At 40.8% G+C, this 21,784-nt stretch overlaps 1 protein-coding gene across 1 annotated transcript in view; it reads left to right on the forward strand.

Annotated features, from left to right (window-relative positions):
• The first annotated feature begins 2,192 nt into the window (after positions 1-2,192).
• Positions 2,193-21,784, forward strand: part of ptchd1 (patched domain containing 1) — an 81,387-nt gene continuing 61,795 nt past the window's right edge. Inside the window, exons 1-3 of the mRNA XM_036945618.1 lie at positions 2,193-3,612; positions 3,715-3,833; positions 5,183-5,284. Of these exons, the coding sequence (XP_036801513.1) occupies positions 3,526-3,612; positions 3,715-3,833; positions 5,183-5,284 (308 nt within the window). The 5' untranslated portion in view covers positions 2,193-3,525. The remainder of the gene's footprint in view (positions 3,613-3,714; positions 3,834-5,182; positions 5,285-21,784) is intronic.

Below are 21,784 nucleotides of genomic sequence, written 5' to 3' on the forward strand. Positions count from 1 at the left end.
TATGTACATCAGTAGATACACTAGAGCAAGCTATGTTAAGAATCCAGTATATAAATAAATATGCCATGTGTATGAACAGTGTAACTAAAATCACATTTACAGTAGTAGAAATATTATGATGGGATCCAGTATGTAAATACACAGTGTGAAATGGGAAGTGTCCTGATAACATGGGACAGCAGCGTTGGCTGAGAGTGTGTGTTTGTGAGTATAAGTTTTTTTGCAGACGTTTACTGACGCAGGCCATATTCAACGGGTGTTGTACACACATAACATAACGTTAGCTAACGAGCCAGCCACCTAATGTTAAATAGTTAAACAACAATGAACAAAGTGACAACAATGAACAAAGTGCCAACAATGCCTAACATTAGGCTCTAAATAGAAAAGCAAACAGCTCTGGAAAATGAATAATAGCGTCCGCTAGGGAGTCAGTCAGCTAAAGTTAGCTAGCTAGCTAACAGTACACTTTAGCTTAAGCTTAAGACATAAGACATATAACAAGCTAGCTTGGTAAACAATGAACCTAGCTAGGTAAACAACGTTTAAGATCACACACGTCACGCAACGTTAGCTAATGAGCCAGCCAACTAACGTTAGCTAGTTAAACAACAATGAACAAAGTGCCAGCAGTGAACAAAGTAGCAACAATTAACAAAGTGCCAACAATGCCTAACAATGCCTAACATTAGGCCATTAGTGCTGGGAGCTAACCAACAAGGTTCAATGTTAGCTAGCTAACATTAGGCTCTAACTAGGACAGCAAACGGCTCTGGGAAACCAATAATAACGTCAGCTAGGGAGCCAGCCAGCTAATCGTAGCTAGCTAGATAACAGTACACTTTAGCTTGAAATTAAACCACTTTCTTTCAAAATTTAGATACGTGTAATATCTGAAAATGTAGCTATCTATCTTACCTGTATACATCATCATACATGATGGACACGTCTCCCTGTCAGGAATGCCATACCACGGTTGCCCTTAGTTTGAAGATGTAATCCAGAGACAGGTGTTTTCTCCATCTCTTTAGCTATCATACTCTAATTACACTGATTTCAAAACTTGATCCTCCAGAAAGTGGAGGATGCAGCTCCACGACACAATACATTTAAAAAAAAATGGTCGACAGGATTACAAACACAGAGATCAAATAAACAGAAGCTTTCAATATGGCAGACTAATCAAACTCCTCTCTCGGCATGTCCTGCCCACTCATTATCTCAACTAGTGGCTAGTGGGAAGGTTGCTGACTTTTTCTGTGGCTTAACCAACTAGGCTCGTAATTTAACAATTGTATTCGTATTTACAGACGGCATACAAGTTTGTTGTTAAGGCACATGAAAATTCACATGTTCGAGAAGGCATTTCTGCCAAAAAACGCATTTTGATAAAAAACATATTTTTTTACGTTCAAACGGCTCTCCTGTGAAGTCGTGACTTGCGACATACACCTAGTTTTCTGGGTCACATACATTTGGCAGGAGGTTAGGAAGTGCCGCCCAGTTTCCACCTCATTTTGTGTGCAGTGTGCACATAGCCTGTCTTCTCTTGAGAGCCAGGTCTGCCTACGGTGGCCTTTCTCAATAGCAAAGCTCACTAAGTCTGTACATAGTCAAAGCTTTCCTTAAGTTTGGGTCAGTCACAGTGGGCAGGTACTCTCTGTTTAGGGCCAAATTGCATTCTAGTTTGTTCTGTTTTTTTGTTGTTATTCCTTTCCAATGTGTCAAGTCATGATTTGTTTGGGTCTAATTGTGTCAGTCTCTCTCTCTTCTCTCTCTCTGCTCTCTCTGCTCTCTCTTCGCTCTCTCTGCTCTCTCTCTGTGCTCTCTCTCTTCTCTCTCTCTGCTTTCTCTTCTCTCTCTCTGCTCTCTCTTCACTCTCTCTGTGCTCTCTCTTCGCTCTCTCTGCTCTCTCTCTCTTTGCTCTCTCTGCTCCCTCTTCTCTCTCTGCTCTCTCTCTTCTCTCTCTCTTCGCTCTCTCTCTTCGCTCTGTGTGTGTCACCATAGCACCAGGAGCCATCACCATGGGAACCAGAGCTTGTCAAAGAAGAAGTGATCTGTCTGGTTGCTATGGAAACAGCTAAATACATTCCAACAGTAAACATACAGTACAGCAGCATTCAGAGTGACCAGTGAGATTGGAGCTAAATATCACAAGGGTCAGAACCAAACAGAGTGATGAGAGGGAGAACACAATCTGATTACATTCAGTTACTTTTGGATTACTTTCCCCTTGAGAGGCATTAGAAGAAGACAAAAGGATCCATCAAATGCATTTTGTGTGTCATCATATTAGACTCTGACTTGTGTTCTCCCTCAGGTGGAACAAATTTAACCAATTTAATTTAAATGTGTGACTTTTTTTCAATGATTTATTGAATGTCAGATTTTTTTTCTCACAAATATTATTTTGAATGTAAAAGTAATCGAATAAGTAATTATGTACTTTTTGAAAAGTATCTGTAATTTGATTGTAATATTTTAGCTGGTAACTGATAACAGTTACAGAGAAAGAGGCTGGCGCTCCCACTGACTGCCTGAAAAAAATGAGATTCGGAGTTTGAGTCTCTGCATTACCAGCGAGGCGAGAGAGAGGCGGGGCGCGGGAAGAGGTGCATCAGTAACGGAATCACTGTTTGCCAGCCAGCCGGTAATTAGTGATGTCAGTTTGTTAGAGCGTGAGGACAACGGAGAGGAGCGGCCAGTGGAAGAGAGAGTGGCGTGGAGCCACCGGGGTGATAATGGGGCAGTGGCGCGTGAGGAGGCGATGACAAAGCCTTTACCGCTGCAGCGCGACCTAGCCGGATAACATCACCTACACACACCGGGGAATCTTTTTTTCACCTAGTTTTACCGAGCCTGCACTCTCTGGGCCAGTGCTACTGGATTACCGAGTTACCGTGCTAAACTAGCGATTTTATCTATCTTGGCTACACCCAGAGAAGGGTGGATGAGGCGGGAGATATGAGGGGTCCACTGCGCCCACTCTGGATTATAACGTCACCATCTAGCTGCTTTAAGGATAGGCTATCGCTTCTCTTGGCTGCTTTCACTGGATCTCTGTTGCCTTCATTTACCCATGTAGGTTAGTTCTGTCGTCTATCTATGGAGCTGTCTCTATAGAAGTGCCATTATCTCCCGACATCTGCTGCTCTCTAGGCTACTGTGTCTACTGTCTGCTGCACCCAACCTGTAGAGAGAGGGAGAGTTGAGGGAGTAACGATAGAGAGTTGGGGGAAAGAGAGGAAGTGGGGGGAAAGAGAGCAAGTTGGGGGAAGAGAGAAATAGAGGGGGAAATATATATATATATTATAGCAAGAGACAGAGAGCGAGAGAAAGACACAGATCTGCAGGTTATTTATCTGTTGGAGCTACAGTCTGCCGCCAGGGGCTCTGATGAGTGAAGCCCTGAAAAGGAGCTGTCTGACCAGGGAGAACTAGGCTGTCCTCCTGTCTGTCTTTCTGTCTGTCTACCGGAGAACACTGGGACAGTAGTGCCTGTGGACCCGATGCTGTGTGCACCTGATGGTCGGTGTGCCCGCTGTTTCCTCTCGCTGGTGGGAGAGGCTCAAGACGTTGTGTCCAGAGCGCGCTAGGAGGATGCTGCGCCAGGTGTGTTTGTGAGAGAGAGAAGGATGTATGTGTGTGTGTGTGAGAGAGAGAAAGGATGTTCATGTGTTTGTGTGTGTATCTATGTGTGTGTGTGTGATTCAGGTGTTGCAGGCAGGCCTGAGGAGCTCTTTCCAGGCTCTGGGTCGGTTCGTGGCGAGCCACCCAGTCTTCTTCGCCTCCGCCCCCGTACTGGTGTCTGTCCTGCTGGGGGCCAGCTTCAGGTAACAGACACAGCTAACAATACAGAGCTCAATGTTATATTTTTTTATTCAGAAAAAGAAGCCACATGGCATGAAGGGCCACAGCATGTTGATTGGTGGAGGCCTATAGCAGACTCCTACATGGTGACATGATGATTGGTGCAGGCCTGTAGCAGACTCGTACATGGTGACATGTTGATTGGTGCAGGTCTGTAGCAGACTGCTACATGGTGACATGATGATTGGTGCAGGCCTGTAGCAGACTGCTACATGGTGACATGATGATTGGTGCAGGCCTGTAGCAGACTCCTACATGGTGACATGTTGATTGGTGCAGGTCTGTAGCAGACTGCTACATGGTGACATGATGATTGGTGCAGGCCTGTAGCAGACTTGTACATGTTGATTGGTGCAGGCCTATAGCAGACTTCGACATGATGATTGGTGCAGGCCTGTAGCAGACTTCGACATGATGATTGGTGCAGGCCTGTAGCAGACTTCGACATGATGATTGGTGCAGGTCTGTAGCAGACTCCTACATGGTGACATGATGATTGGCGCAGGTCTGTAGCAGACTCCGACATGATGACATGTTGATTGGTGCAGGCCTGTAGCAGACTCCTAAATGTAGATTGGTGCAGGCCTGTAGCAGACTCCTAAATTATGATTGGTGCAGGCCTGTAGCAGACGCCTACATGGTGACATGATGATTGGTGCAGGCCTGTAGCAGACTCCGACATGATGATTGGTGCAGGCTTGTAGCAGACTCCGACATGATGATTGGTGCAGGCCTGTAGCAGACTCCTACATGGTGACATGATGATTGGTGCAGGCCTGTAGCAGACTCCGACATGATGATTGGTGCAGGCCTGTAGCAGACTCCAAGATGATGACATGATGATTGGTGCAGGCCTGTAGCAGACTCCAACATGATGACATGATGATTGGTGCAGGCCTGTAGCAGACTCCAACATGATGACATGATGATTGGTGCAGGCCTGTAGCAGACTCCGACATGTTGACATGATGATTGGTGCAGGCCTGTAGCAGACTCCGACATTGTGACATGATGATTGGTGCAGACCTGTAGCAGACTCCTACATGATAATTGGTGCAGGCCTGTAGCAGACTCTGACATGATGACATGTTGATTGGTGCAGGTCTGTAGCAGACTCCGACATGTTGATGATTGGTGCAGGTCTGTAGCAGACTCCTACATGGTGACATGATGATTGGTGCAGGCCTGTAGCAGACTCCGACATGATGACATGATGATTGGTGCAGGCCTGTAGCAGATTCTGACATGATGACATGTTGCACAAAGTTATTCTGCTATTGTGTTTGTGTGTGCGCGTGTGTGTGCGTTTCAGTCGGTATAGAGTGGAAGGTAACGTGGAGTCCCTCCTGGTTCCTAAACACAGTCTGGCAAAGATAGAAGGAAACCTGGTGGACTCACTGTTTCCTGTCAACAGGTCTGTTATCTACTATTACTGTCTAATAGCTCTGTTTCTACTATTATATACTATTATCTACATATCTACTAGTATCTAATAGTATCTACCTTTATCTACTATTACTGTCTAATAGCTCTGTCTCTACTAGTATCTACTGTTATCTACATATCTACTAGTATCTAATATTATTTACTATTATCTACTGTTATCTACTATTACTGTCTAATAGCTCTGTTTCTACTATTATCTACTATTATCTACATATCTACTAGTATCTAATATTATCTAATAGCTAATAGCCCGACAGGATGCTCTCGATTGTGCATCTACTATTACTGTCTAATAGCTGTCTCTACTATTATCTACTATTATCTACATATCTTCTAGTGTCTACTATTATCTACCTTTATCTACTATTACTGTCTAATAGCTCTGTCTCTACTAGTATCTACTGTTATCTACATATCTACTAGTATCTAATATTATTTACTATTATCTACTGTTATCTACTATTACTGTCTAATAGCTCTGTTTCTACTATTATCTACTATTATCTACATATCTACTAGTATCTAATATTATCTAATAGCTAATAGCCCGACAGGATGCCCTCGATTGTGCATCTACTATTACTGTCTAATAGCTGTCTCTACTAGTATCTACTATTATCTACATATCTTCTAGTATCTACTATTATCTACCATTATCTACTATTACTGTCTAATAGCTGTCTCTACTAGTATCTACTATTATCTACATATCTACTAGTATCTACTATTATCTACCGTTATCTACTATTACTGTCTAATAGCTGTCTCTACTAGTATCAACTATTATCTACATATCTACTAGTATCTATTATTATCTACTATTACTGTCTAATAGCTTTGTCTCTCCTTATTATCTACATATCTACTAGTATCTACTATTATCTACTGGTATTTACTATTACTGTCTAATAGCTGTCTCTACTAGTATCTACTATTATCTACATATTTACTAGTATCTATTATTATCTACTATTACTGTCTAATAGCTTTGTCTCTACTAATATCTACATATCTACTAGTATCTACTATTATCTAATGGTATCTACTATTAGTCTCATAGCTCTGTTTCTACTATTATCTACTATTATCTACATATTTTCTAGTATCTATTATTATCTACTATTACTGTCTAATAGCTTTGTCTCTACTATTATCTACTATTACTGTCTAATTGCTGTCTCTACTATTGTCTACTATTATCTACATATCTACTAGTATCTACTATTATCTACTGGTATCTACTATTAGTCTCATAGCTCTGTTTCTACTATTATCTACATATTTACTAGTATCTATTATTATCTACTATTACTGTCTAATAGCTTTGTCTCTACTATTATCTACATATCTACTATTATCTACATATCTACTAGTATCTACTATTATCTACATATCTACTAGTATCTACTATTATCTACTATTACTATCTAATAGGACATTGAGACTTGTCCTGAAGCCACTCCTGCCTTATCTTGGCTGTGTCCTTAGGGTCGTTGTCATGTTGGAAGGTGAACCTTCACCCCAGTCTGAGGTCATGAGCGCTCTGGAGCAGGTTTTCATCAAGGATCTCTCTGTACTTTGCTCTGTTCATCTTTCCCTTGATCCCGACTATTCTCCCAGTCCCTGCCGCTGAAAAACATCCCCACAGCATGATGCTGCCATTTTTACATTTTATTTAGTTAACCTTTATTGAACTAGGAACTATAAATATATGGATGACCGATGGCCGAATGGCATAGGCAAGATGCTGTAGATGGTATAGAGTACAGTATATACATATGAGATGAGTAATGTAATGTAATTATATAAAAACATTACATAACATTATATAAAGTGGCGTTGTTTAAAGTGACTAGTGATACATTTATTACATCCAATTTTTTATTATTCAAGTGGCAAGAGATTTGAGTCAGTATGTTGGCAGCAGCCACTCAATGTTAGTGATGGCTGTCTAACAGTCTTATGGCCTTGAGATAGAAGCTGTTTTTCAGTCTCTCGGTCCCAGCTTTGATGCACCTGTACTGACCTCGCCTTCTGGATGATAGCGGGGTGAGCAGGCAGTGGCTCGGTGGTTGTTGTCCTTGATGATCTTTTTGTCCTTCCTGTCACATCGGGTGGTGTAGGTGTCCTGCAGGGCAGGTAGTTTGTCCCCGGTGATGTGTTGTGCAGACCTCACTACCCTCTGGCGAGCCTTGCTGTTGTGGGCGGAGCAATTGCCGTAGCAGGCAGTGATACAGCCCGACAGGATGCTCTCGATTGTGCATCTGTAAAAGTTTGTGAGTGCTTTTGGTGACAAGCCAAATTTCTTCATCCTCCTGAGGTTGAAGAGGCGCTGGTACGCCTTGTTCACGACGCTGTCTGTGTGGGTGGACCAATTCAGTTTGTCCGTGATGTGTACGACGAGGAACTTAAAACTTTCCGCTCCCTCTGCTGTTTCCTGAAGTCCATGATCATCTCCTTTGTTTTGTTGATGTTGAGTGTGAGGATATTTTCCTGACACCACACTCCAAGGGCCCTCACCTCCTCCCTGTAGGTCGTCTCGTCGTTGTTGGTAATCAAGTCTACCACTGTAGTGTCGTCTGCAAACTTGATGATTGAGTTGGAGGCGTGCATGGCCATGCAGTCATGGGTGAACAGGGAGTACAGGAGAGGGCTGAGAACGCACCCTTGTGGGGCCCCAGTGTTGAGGATCAGCGGGGTGGAGATATTGTTTCCTACCCTCACCACCTGGGAGCGGCCCGTCAGAAAGTCCAAGACCCAGTTGCACAGGGCGGGGTCGAGACCCAGGGTCTCATGCTTAATGACGAGCTTGGAGGGTACTATGGTGTTAAATGCTGAGCTGTAGTCGATGAACAGAAATCTTACATAGGTATTCCTCTTGTCCAGATGGGTTAGGGCAGTGTGCAGTGTGATTGTGATTACGGCATCTGTGGACCTATTGGGGCGGTATGAAAATTGGAGTGGGTCTAGGGTGTCAGGTAGGTTGGAGGTGATATGATCCTTGACTAGTCTCTGAAAGCACTTCATGATGGTGATAGTCATTTAGTTCAGTTACCTTAGCTTTCTTGTGAACAGGAACAATGGTGGCCCTCTTGAAGCATGTGGGAACAGCAGACTGGGATAGGGATTAATTGAATATGTCCGTAAACACACCAGCCAGCTGATCTGCGCATGCTCTGAGGACGCGGATAGGGATGCCATCTGGGCCGGCAGCCTTGCGAGGGTTAACGCGTTTAAATGTTTTACTCATGTTGGCTGCGGTGAAGGAGAGTCTGCAGGTTTTGGTTGCGGGCCGTGTCAGTGGTACTGTATCGTCCTCAAAGCAAGCAAGTAATTTGTTTAGTTTATCAGGGAGCAAGACATCGGGGTCCTCGACGGGGCTGGTTTTCTTTTTGTAGTCCGTTATTGACTGTAGACCCTGCCACATACCTCGCTTGTCTGAGCCGTTGAATTGCGACTCTACTTTGTCTCTATACTGATGCTTACCTTGTTTGATTGCCTTGCGGAGGGAATATCTACAATGTTTGTATTCAGTCATGTTTCCGGTCGCCTTTCCCTGATTAAAAGCAGTGGTATGCGTCTTCAGTTTTGAGCGAATGCTGCCATCAATCCACGGTTTCTGGTAGGGGAAGGTTTTAATTGTCGCCATGCGTACAACATCACAGATGCACTTGCTAATAAACTTGCTCACCGAATCATCGTATACATCCATGTTGTGGTTCGGCGCTATGCAGAATTTTTATTTATTTTTTATTTCACCTTTATTTAACCAGGTAGGCTAGTTGAGAACACCTTTATTTAACCAGGTAGGCTAGTTGAGATCAAGTTCTCATTTGCAACTGCGACCTGGCCAAGATAAAGCAAAGCAGTGTGAACAGACAACACAGAGTTACACATGGAGTAAACAATTAACAAGTCAATAACACAGTAGAAAAAAAAAGGAAAAAAAAGGAGTCTATATACATTGTGTGCAAAAGGCGGTAGGCAATAAATAGGCCATAGGAGCGAATAATTTCAATTTGGCAGATTAACACTGGAATGATAAATGATCAGATGATCATGTGTAGGTAGAGATACTGGTGTGCAAAAGAGCAGAAAAGTAAATAAATAAAAACGGTATGGGGATGAGGTAGGTACATTGGGTGGGCTATTTACAGATGGACTATGTACAGCTGCAGCGATCGGTTAGCTGCTCAGATAGCAGATGTTTAAAGTTGGTGAGGGAAATAAAAGTCTCCAACTTCAGCGATGTTTGCATTTCGTTCCAGTCACAGCCAGCAGAGAACTGGAAGGAAAGGCGGCCGAATGACGTGTTGGGGCTTGGGGATGATCAGTGAGATATACCTGCTGGAGCGCGTGCTATGGGTGGGTGTTGTTATCGTCACCAGTCCACGTGATCGAAGCAATCTTGAAGCGTGGAATCAGATTGGTCGGACCAGCATTGAACCAACCTGAACACTGTAGTTTCCTGTTTTATTTTCTGTCTAGGCTGGGAGCAACAAAATGCAGTCGTGGTCAGATTTGCAGAAAGGAGGGCGAGGGAGGGCTTTGTATGCGTTGCGGAAGTTAGATTAACAATGATCCAGAATTTTTTCAGCCCGAGTCGCACATCAATATGCTGATAAAATTTAGGGGGCCTTGTTTTCAGATTAGCCTTGTTAAAATCCCCAGCTATAATAAATGCAGCATCAGTATATGTGGTTTCCAGTTTACATAGAGTCCAATGAGGTTCTTGGTCACCTCCATGACCAAGGCCCCTCTCCCCCGATTGTTCAGTTTGGCCAGGTTGCCAGCTGTGAGACCTTATATACACATGTCTGTTCCTTTCCAAATCATGTCCAATCAATTGAAATTACCACAAAAGTTGTAGAAACGTCTCAAGGATGATAAATCAAATCAAATGTATTTATATAGCCCTTCTTACATCAGCTGATATCTCAAAGTGCTGTACAGAAACCCAGCCTAAAACCCCAAACAGCAAGCAATGCAGGTGTAGAAGCACGGTGGCTAAGAAAAACACCCTAGAAAGGCCAAAACCTAGGAAGAAACCTAGAGAGGAACCAGGCTATGAGGGGTGGCCAGTCCTCTTCTGGCTGTGCCGGGTGGAGATTATAACAGAACACGGCCAAGATGTTCAAATGTTCATAAATGACCAGCTTGGTCAAATAATAATAATCACAGTAGTTGTCGAGGGTGTAGCAAGTCAGCACCTCAGGAGTAAATGTCAGTTGTCTTTTCATAGCTGATCATTAGGAGTATCTCTACCGCTCCTGCTGTCTCTAGAGAGTTGAAAACAGCAGATCTGGGACAGGTTGCACTTCCGGTGAACAGGCCAGGGTTCCATAGCCGCAGGCAGAACAGTTGAAACTGGAGTAGCAGCACGGCCAGGTGGACTGGGGACAGCAAGGAGTCATCATGCCAGGTAGTCCTGAGGCATGGTCCTAGGGCTCAGGTCCTCCGAGAAAGAGAAAGAAAGAGAGAATTAGAGAGAGCATACTTAAATTCACACAGGACACCGGATAAGACAGGAGAAGTAGTCCAGATATAACAAACTGACCCTAGCCCCCCGACACATAAACTACTGCAGCATAAATACTGGAGGCTGAGACAGGACGGGTCAGGAGACACTGTGGCCCCATCTGATGATACCCCCGGACAGGGCCAAACAGGAAGGATATAACCCCACACACTTTGCCAAAGCACAGCCCCCACACCACATAAATGGAAACAGGATGCCCTTGAGCTCAATTTCGAGTCTCAAATCAAATGGTCTGAATAGTTATGTAAATAAGGTATTTCTGTTTATTTTTAAATCTGGAATCAATTTGCAAACATTTCTAAAAACCTGTTTTTGCGTTGTCATTATGGGGTATTTCTTTATAGATTGATGAGGATTTTAAATTATTTAATACATTTTTTAATAAGGCTGTAACGTAAAAAAATTATCTTCTATTCTCTACATACTGTTATCTACATATTATCTACTGTTATCTATATATTATCTACATATGATCTACTGTTATCTACTGTTATCTACATATTATCTACTGTTATCTACATATTATCTACTGTTATCTACTGTTATCTACATATTATCTACTGTTATCTACATATTATCTACTGTTATCTATATATTATCTACTGCTATCTACATATTATCTACTGTTATCTACATATTATCTACTGTTATCTACATATTATCTACTGTTATCTACATATTATCTACTGTTATCTACTGTTATCTACATATTATCTACTGTTATCTACATATTATCTACTGTTATCTATATATTATCTACTGCTATCTACATATTATCTACTGTTATCTACATATTATCTACTGTTATCTACATATTATCTACTGTTATCCACATATTATCTATTGTTATCTATATATTATCTACTGTTATCTACATATTATCTACTGTTATCTACTGTTATCTACATATTATCTACTGTTATCTACATATTATCTACTGTTATCTATACATTATCTACTGTTATCTATATATTATCTACTGTTATCTATATATTATCTACATATTATCTACTGTTATCTACTGTTATCGACATATTATCTACTGTTATCTACATATTATCTACTGTTATCTACTGTTATCTACATATTATCTACTGTTATCTACATATTATCTACTGTTATCTACATATTATCTACTGTTATCTGCATATTATCTACTATTATCTACATATTATCTATTGTTATCTACATATTATCTACTGTTATCTACATATTATCTACTGTTATCTATATATTATCTACTGCTATCTACATATTATCTACTGTTATCTACATATTATCTACTGTTATCTACATATTATCTACTGTTATCTACATATTATCTATTGTTATCTATATATTATCTACTGTTATCTACTGTTATCTACATATTATCTACTGTTATCTACATATTATCTACTGTTATCTATAATCTACTGTTATCTATATATTATCTACTGTTATCTACTGTTATCTAAGAATCATAAAACACGGGACGAGATGTTAAAAAACTGTCCATTGTGCCAATAGATGGAATGCACTCGCATGAGATTTGCCGTGATGTTGACAGAGTGGCATGGGAGGTTTATTTCTTAGACTGGGTTAAGATGTCAATTTTGGGACACATCCTCAGTAGTGTGCCTTCGAATCAGTGGGTGTTTCGGCCTTTAATCACTAAACACTCTCATCAAAGGTGGCCAGCTAAAGGGTGATCAAGCCTTAGCTTGTGTCCCATGCCCAATTAAGATGTCCCACGGGACTATGCAAGGCAGGGGCGTCCTCTTCCCTGAGCCAGTCCGACAGCTGACCGCATACCTCATATGCCCTCCTCAAGTTGGAGGGATCTGAATTGGGTTCTCAGGTGGGGGTGGGGGGTCATGAAGTTATAGCCCAGCAAGGGTCCTTCCGTTTAATCCAGATCCACTGGCTGCCTCTTTCAGCTGCTTGAGAAACTGCTCTGACGGTCTGCCGCAGAGCCTGTCCATGGATTCCAAGTTCTTTCAGCAACCTGATGGTGGAAGAAGCCACGAATCCTCTGCATCCCACTTCAACTGGCCAGACTTTTGCATTCCAGTCACGCTGAGTTGCGTCTGCTGCCAACTCTGTGTAACGCAGTTTCTTACGCTCGTAGGCCTCTTCAACAGAGTTTTCCCACGGGACTGTGAGCTCTATGATGTACACAGCCTTTCGTGAAGGGGACCAGAGTACCATGTCTGGCCTAAGTTTGGTAGAAGCAATCTCAGGTGGAAAAATTAGTTGCTGGCCAATATCGACAAGCATCTTCCAGTCCCGGGCCATGGCTAGGTGTCCAGTTTCTGGCTTTGTAGGAGGATACTTGGGCCTTTTCTGTCCCTCCCGGATGAATGTTGTTGTTTTGACAGGATTGCTTGTTTTTGGAGGTAATGAATTGGTTGCACTCCTCTTGGTCTCAAGTGCTGCAGCCAGGCTCTTGAGGACCTGATTGTGCCTCCAGGTGTAACGGCCTTGTGAGAGGCTGGTCTTGCAACCTGTCATTATATGCCTGAGAGTCGCTGGAGCTGGGCAGAGGGGGCAGGTCGAGTCCTCGCCATACCATTGATGTAGATTTTTTGGTGATGGAAGCACATCATAAACAGCTCTTATGATGAAGCTGATGTTGCTTGCCTCCATTTGCCAAAGCTCACTCCAGTTGATCTTTCTCCTCTCCAGGCCTTCCTACCGCGTCCATTGACCTTGTTTAGCAAGAGAGACAGCCTTTGCACTTCTTGCAGTCTCCTCCTGTCTGCGCACCTCCTTGACCACCAGCTTCCTGCGTTCAGATGTTGTTGCCTTATGGAACGTTGGTTTGCTTGCTGCCAGGCCAAAGCCTCCTCTTCCATGCTGGATATTCCCCACAATGTCTTGGTGTCTCAGGGCTGATGTTGCTTGCTGCACAGCCTTGGATGATGTCCATTTCCGTCCAGTTTGTAGGGGAGGTGCAGCCTTGCTAATGGTCTGGTCTTTAGAGTCCTTCAATGTCATCTGAAGTCTTACTTTAGAGCACTTGTACTCCTCCGTTAGACTTGTAAGAGGTAGTTCAAGGACCCCTTTGCCATAGAGGCCGATGTTACTCAAGCATCGTGGGACACCCAGCCATTTCTTCACGTATGAGGTAATGGTTCGCTCCATCTTCTCCACTGTTGTTATTGGGACCTCATAGACGGTGAGTGGCCACATTACCCGGGGGAGAAGTCCAAACTGTAGGCACCAAAGCTTGAGCCTCCCAGGCAGTAGGGTCTTGTTGATGTTCTCAAGACCGTCGGCGATGTCCTGCCTTACTTGCTGCACTTGATCTTTATCCCGGAGGCTTTCGTTGTACCATCTACCCAGGCTCTTGATGGGTTGCTCAGACACCGTTGGTATCGGGTCATCTCCAATGCAGAACCTCACATCTTTAAGCTGTCCCTTGACTATGGAAATGCTTCGAGATTTGCTTGGCTTGATTTTCATCCGGGCCCACTTGATGTTATCCTGCAGTTTTGCAAGTAGCCGCCTGGTGCATGCTGCAGTGGTGGTCAGTGTAGTCATGTCATCCATGTATGCTCGGATAGGTGGGAGACGGAGCCCCTCCTTAGTTCTCTCACCGCCGACCACCCATCTCGATGCCCTGATGATGACTTCCATGGCCATAGTGAAGGCCAGAGGAGAAATTGTACAGCCTGCCATTATGCCTACTTCCAAGCGCTGCCATGTTGTTGTGAAGTCAGGTGTTGTGAAACACAATTGCAGGTCTTGGAAATAGGCCTTTACCAGTGTAGTGATGGGTTCTGGTACGTGGAAAAAGTTGAAGGATTCCCAGAGGAGTTCATGGGGAACTGAGCCAAAGGCATTGGCAAGGTCGAGGAAGATGACATAGAGGTCTCTCTTGTCCTTCTTAGCTGTTTGGATCTGGTGCCAAATCATACTAGTATGTTCCAGGCAACCAGAGAAACCAGGAATGCCTGCTTTCTGTACAGATGTATCAATGTACTTGTTCCTTTCCAGATAAGTGGACAGCCTCTGTGCTATTATACTGAAAAAGATCTTCCCTTCAACGTTTAGAAGGGAGATTGGTCGGAATTGACTGATGTCTGTCGCATCCTTCTCTTTCGGGATTAGCACACCACCAGCCCTTCGCCATGCCTTTGGTATTATTTCCTTCTGCCACACTATCCTCATGAGCCTCCAAAGAAAGCGTAGAACATCCGGAGCATTCTTGTAAAGCTTGTATGGTACTCCATTAGGCCCAGGAGCCGAGGCCGCTCTTGCTCTTCGGACAACGTTCTCTACTTCCCTACATATTATCTACTGTTATCTACATATTATCTACTGTTATCTACATATTATCTACTGTTATCTATATATTATCTACTGTTATCTATATATTATCTACATATTATCTACTGTTATCTACTGTTATCGACATATTATCTACTGTTATCTACATATTATCTACTGTTATCTACATATTATCTACTGTTATCTGCATATTATCTACTATTATCTACATATTATCTATTGTTATCTACATATTATCTACTGTTATCTACATACTGTTATCTACATATTATATACATATGATCTACTGTTATCTACATATTATCTACATATGATCTTCAGATTATCTTCTATTATCAACATATTATCTACTATTAGCCACACATGATCTACATATCTACTGTTATCTACATATTATCTACATATGATCTACTGTTATCTACATATTATCTACATATTATCTACATATTATCTACTGTTATCTACTGTTATCTACATATTATCTACTGGTATCTACATATTATCTACTGTTATCTACATATTATCTACTATTATCTACATATTATCTACATATTATCTATTGTTATCTACATATTATCTACTGTTATCTACATATTATCTACTATTATCTATATATTATCTAGTATTATCTACTGTTATCTACTGTTATCTACATATGATCTACTGTTATCTACATACTATCTACTGTTATCTACATATTATCTACTGTTATCTACATATTATCTACATATTATCTACTGTTATCTACATATTATCTACTGTTATCTACATATTATCTACTGGTATCTACATATCATCTACTATCATCTACATATTATCTACATATTATCTACTGTTATCTACATATTATGTACTGTTATCTATATATTATCTACTGTTATCTACATATTATCTACTGTTATCTACATATTATCTACTGTTATCTACATATTATCTACTATTATCTACATGTTATCTACATATTATCTACATGTTATCTAATGTTATCTACATATGATCTACTGTTGTCTACATATTATCTATTGTTGTCTACATATTATCTACTATTATCTACATATTATCTACATATTATCTACATATTATCTACTGTTATCTACATATTATCTACATATTATCTACATATTATCTACTGGTATCTACATATTATCTACTATTATCTACATGTTATCTACATATTATCTACATATTATCTACTGTTATCTACATATTATCGACTGTTATCTACATATTATCTACTGTTATCTACTATTATCTACATATTGTCTACTATTATCTACATATTTTCTACTGTTATCTACATATTATCTACTATTATCTACATATGATCTACTATTATCTACTGTTATCTACATATTGTCTACATATTATATACTGTTATCTACTGTTATCTACATATTATCTACTGTTATCTACATATTATCTACATATTATCTACTGTTATCTACATATTATCTACTGTTATCTACATATTATCTACTGGTATCTACATATCATCTACTATCATCTACATATTATCTACATATTATCTACTGTTATCTACATATTATCTACTGTTATCTATATATTATCTACTGTTATCTACATATTATCTACTGTTATCTACATATTATCTACTGTTATCTACATATTATCTACTATTATCTACATGTTATCTACATATTATCTACATGTTATCTAATGTTATCTACATATGATCTACTGTTGTCTACATATTATCTATTGTTGTCTACATATTATCTACTATTATCTACATATTATCTACATATTATCTATATATTATCTACATATTATCTACATATTATCTACTGGTATCTACATGTTATCTACTATTATCTACATGTTATCTACATATTATCTACATATTATCTACTGTTATCTATATATTATCTACTATTATCTACATATTATCTACTGATATCTACATATTATCTACATATTATCTACTGTTATCTACATATTATCGACTGTTATCTACATATTATCTACTGTTATCTACTATTATCTACATATTGTCTACTATTATCTACATATTTTCTACTGTTATCTACATATTATCTACTATTATCTACATATTATCTACTATTATCTATTGTTATCTACATATTGTCTACATATTATATACTGTTATCTACTGTTATCTACATATTATCTACTGTTATCTACATATTATCTACTGTTATCCACATATTATCTACTGTTATTTACTATTACGTGCTAATATCTACATATAAATTAACCCATACATAGGTTTTGTTCAGTAGTATCCTCCAACAGTAGTGTATAAAGCCTTAATAACCTCTTGAGACTAGGGGGCAATATTTTGATGTTTGGAATGAAAAAACGTTCCCAAATGAAACTGCCTATTTCTCAGGCCCAGAAGCTAGAATATGCATATAATTGGCAGATGAGGATAGAAAACACTCTAAAGTTTCCAAAACTGTCAAAATATTGTCTGTGAGTATAACATAACTGATATTGCAGGCGAAAACCTGAGGAAAATCCATTCAGGAAGTGCTGTTTTTCTGAAACCTCTCTCTTCCATTGCAAGCCTATCCTTCATTTAAAGGGATATCAACCAGATTCCATTCCCTATGGCTTTCGCAAGGTGTGAACAGTCTTTAGTCATAGTTTCAGGCTTTTATTCTGAAAAATGAGCGAGAAGGATCACATCTCGTCAGTGGATAGACAGATGTCCTTAGATTTGTTAATGCGCGCGGCACTGGAGCGACACCTTTTCTTTCTCTCTTGTATTGAAAAGGCTGACGTCCGGTTGAAATATTATCGATTATTTATTGTAAAAACAACCTGAGGATTGATTATAAAAAACGTTTGACATGTTTCTACGAACTTTCCGGATACCATTTGGAATTTTCGTCTGCCCGTCGTGACCTGCACGAGCCTGTGGATTACTAAACAAAACGCGCCAACCAAATGGAGGTTTTTGGATATAAAGAGAATCTTTATGGAACAAAATAAACATTTATTGTGTAACTGGGAGTCTCGTGAGTGCAAACATATGAAGATCATCAAAGGTAAGCGATTCATTTTATTGCTTTTCTGACCTTCGTGACCAATCTACTTTGCTGCTAGCTGTTTGTAATGTTTTGTCTACTCAAAAGCTGTCCTCACATTATCGCATGGTTTGCTTTCACCGTAAAGCTTTTTTGAAATCTGACAGGTTGATTAACAACAAGTTAAGCTGTGTTTTGGTATATTGCACTTGTGATTTCATGAAAATGAAATATTTTTAGTCATTTAATTTGAATTTGGCGCTCTGCAATTCACTGGATGTTGACGAAAATGATCCCGCTAAAGGGATCGGTGCGCCAAGAGGTTTTAACAAATGAGTCCATAAATAGGCTTTGTTCAGTAGTAACCTCTAACAGAATGGTATAAAGCCTTAACAAATGACAGATAAATACAGTTACAACCAAAGTTGCTCAATATATTTTTAACACAAAACTATCATAGACTTCCATAAGGAAACAACATGAAAGATTCCACATGTAAACCAACAGTGTCAAGACTCTGCTAGCTCCTTATCCTAGAATCATGCAGAATGCACCGTGCGGCCCATTGGCGTAGCATGGGCAACGTTTCCCATCTCTTCAAAAGTATATCTACGATTGCGATTGTTAGACTCCACTCTGTGAGGCAAATCGATCTGCAGGTTGAACATGGTGAGATTATAGACTCGTAAATTGATAGTGTAGTTTGTTGAGTCGATTTTACAGCTAACTAGCTACGTTACACGCTGATAGTGTCTTCGGTATTATTGTGTGTAGCTACATTTGATAGCCAGACCCATAGAGAGAGCATTGCACTGTGGATTTTGTGGTCGACTTCAGCTGCAACAGATTTCCACAATGATTTTCCATGTTGCTAGCAACCTTGTTAGAATGCCAAAATGAAACATTTGTCACAAAAAATATTGTGTTAGCTAGCTATCATGAAAATGGAGTAGGCTAACGGTGCTAGCACACCATTGTTTTTATGCACGACGGCACAAATGCTTCAGGTGTGAAAATGTTTCCACACAATCACATGATGAAGACAACGTGGAACTGGAAAATGGACAGGGATTTATCTGCCCTACATGCACCACCATCAAGCAGCTTAGAGAAGAGAGCCTCCGGCTGTCAGCTCGGCTGAGAGAAAAGGAGAACCTGCTTTCTAAGTACACCAACCTTTCTGTAACCCAGGCAAACCAAATCTCTAGCAAAGCTGTTGATGAGTCAGGCGGCATTGATCTGTCCCAATCCAATGGACAGATGGTAAGCTCAACTCCGCGGCCCAGTGGAGACTGGACACTCGCAAGGCATATGAGATCGGGGAGGCAGTCTGGCCACCCTTCATCTATCCGAGAAGATCCAATTGTCATGCCCTGATCTGTTTCACCTGTTGTGATTGTCTCTACCCCTCCAGGTGTCGCTTATTTTCCCCAATGTATTTATCCCTGTGTTTCCTGTCTCTCTGTGCCAGTTCATCTTGTATGTTTAGTCATGTCAACCTGCGTGTTTTTCCAATACTCCTTTTGCCATTCTCTTTTTTCTAGTCCTCCTGGTTTTGACCCTTGCCTGTTTCTGGACTCTGTACCCACCTGCCTGACAATTCTGCCTGCCTTGGCCACAAGCCTTTCTGCCACTCTGTACCTCCTGGACTCTGATCTGGTTTTTACTTGTTTGCCTGTCCACGACCATTCTCTTGCCAACCCCTTTGGATTATTAAACATTGTAAGACTCCAACCATCTGCCTCCTGTGTCTGCATCTGGGTCTCGCCTTGTGCTTTGATACCAATCCAACTATCAAAGAACTTTGCCCCGCTAGAGATGGACATACCAGCGCCCCTAGCCCCCTCTTCGTTCCACATCAGATTCCATCACGTTGGCAGCTCGATGGTGAGATTTATTGGCCTGCCTGCAATCTGTGGACCGACCAAGGTCCACTGTCACCCAAGAGCCAGTGCCCACAACTTCAACTCCCTCCTGCCCACAGTTCTGGCCAACCACTCCAATATTGACACCATCGTCACTGACATATGTTTAACCTTAGTTTTGGATGATCTGAGGGAGGACTACAATTTCTTTTTTTTTACATCTTTGGACAGTGAAGAGAATAATTATCTCTAGCTCTGCAACCAGCACTTTTTTAAAAGAGACAGGATTCACCCTAACTGCAGGGTTCCAGGATTATTTCCAGCAACATCAAACTGTTTTAGAGACTGACAGACAGGGTTTGATAGTGTTCCAGTCCTCCCTGTCAGAATAACCAACAGAGGATGTGGAAACCATATACATTCCTTTAGGAATGGCACTATGGTTATTGTGATTAACCTAGTTTATGTTCCTATAACACCGACTTCTAGTGAGTTTATACAAACTGTCATCACCTACTATTCTGATAGATTGAAGACTGTCAGAAAAAGTGGTTGTAACATTAATAATTTGGTTGTTATTTGATTGGTTACCTCAATCCAGATGGGTTAGGGTTAGGACCTGGTTATTACCAAGGGGCTTTCTATTGACATATCCTCTATTGTTGATGTTGCTTTATCTGATCACCTCTATGTATTTTATACTACCTTGTTGCCCATAGCACAGGGTAATACTGCACGCATTATTATGAAATGCTATCTGACCTCTGAAGTTGCTACAGATTTTATTGAGTGTGTGAACAATACTCCACCACCTATTCTGCCTTCCTCTTGTGGTGATTTAGTTGATCACTAATAGCTAATGAAGGACAACCATTGATGCCATAGTTGAAAGGCCACATCCAAACAGAGAGCTCCATTTGGGGAACTAATCAATTAGGAAACTAATCAATTAAAGAGACATTTCAGAAAGAATGAGCGGAAGTGGAGAAAGTCAAAGTTGCAGATCAATTATGATATTCTGAGAGACCAACTTAGCATATATAACAAGGCATTTAGAAATGCCAGACAGTCTTGTTTTTCTAGCTTGATTACAAGTAATCAGAATAATTAGAGAGTGCACTTCTCGACCGTTGATGGCCTGATAAATCATACCCCCTCAAACCTATGTGAACTTTCCTTCACATCTAAATGTGATGAGTTTGCTGCATATTTCAGATATAAAATAACCAACATTAGGTCAGACCTGATGAGAAGTTTGATGACGTGCCCTAGCCTACCAAGCAAAGGCACTATGGATTTATTTTCCCTGGTTGACACAGACATGCTCAGGAAAATTATATCACAACTTAAGCCTTCTACATGCCTTCTAGATCCTATCCCCACCACCTTCTTCAAAATATGAATTGCATATCTGAAGAAATGCAGGCTATTGATAATCTCTCCCTGTTCACAGGCACTTTCCCCACTGCACTAAAAACTGTTATGTGAAACCCCTTCTGGGGAAACGGCATCTAGATTCTTCAGCTCTTAGCAATTATCCATCCATCTCAAACCTTCCATTCTTAAGCAAAATTCTGGAGCAATTGATGTTCAAACAGCTAAATCATTTAAGTGACAACTAAAAAAAAACAAATCCAATCGCAGAGACAGCCTTAGTTAGTGGTAAATGATCTTAGAGCCAACACAGATGCCAAACAGCTCTCTGTCCTTGTACTCTTAGATTTAAGTGCTGCATTTGACACTGTTGATCATGATGTCCTTCTGGAGAGGGGGGTGGC

Source organism: Oncorhynchus mykiss, chromosome 15, assembly GCF_013265735.2.
Source record: "Oncorhynchus mykiss isolate Arlee chromosome 15, USDA_OmykA_1.1, whole genome shotgun sequence".
Taxonomy (NCBI): domain Eukaryota; kingdom Metazoa; phylum Chordata; class Actinopteri; order Salmoniformes; family Salmonidae; genus Oncorhynchus; species Oncorhynchus mykiss.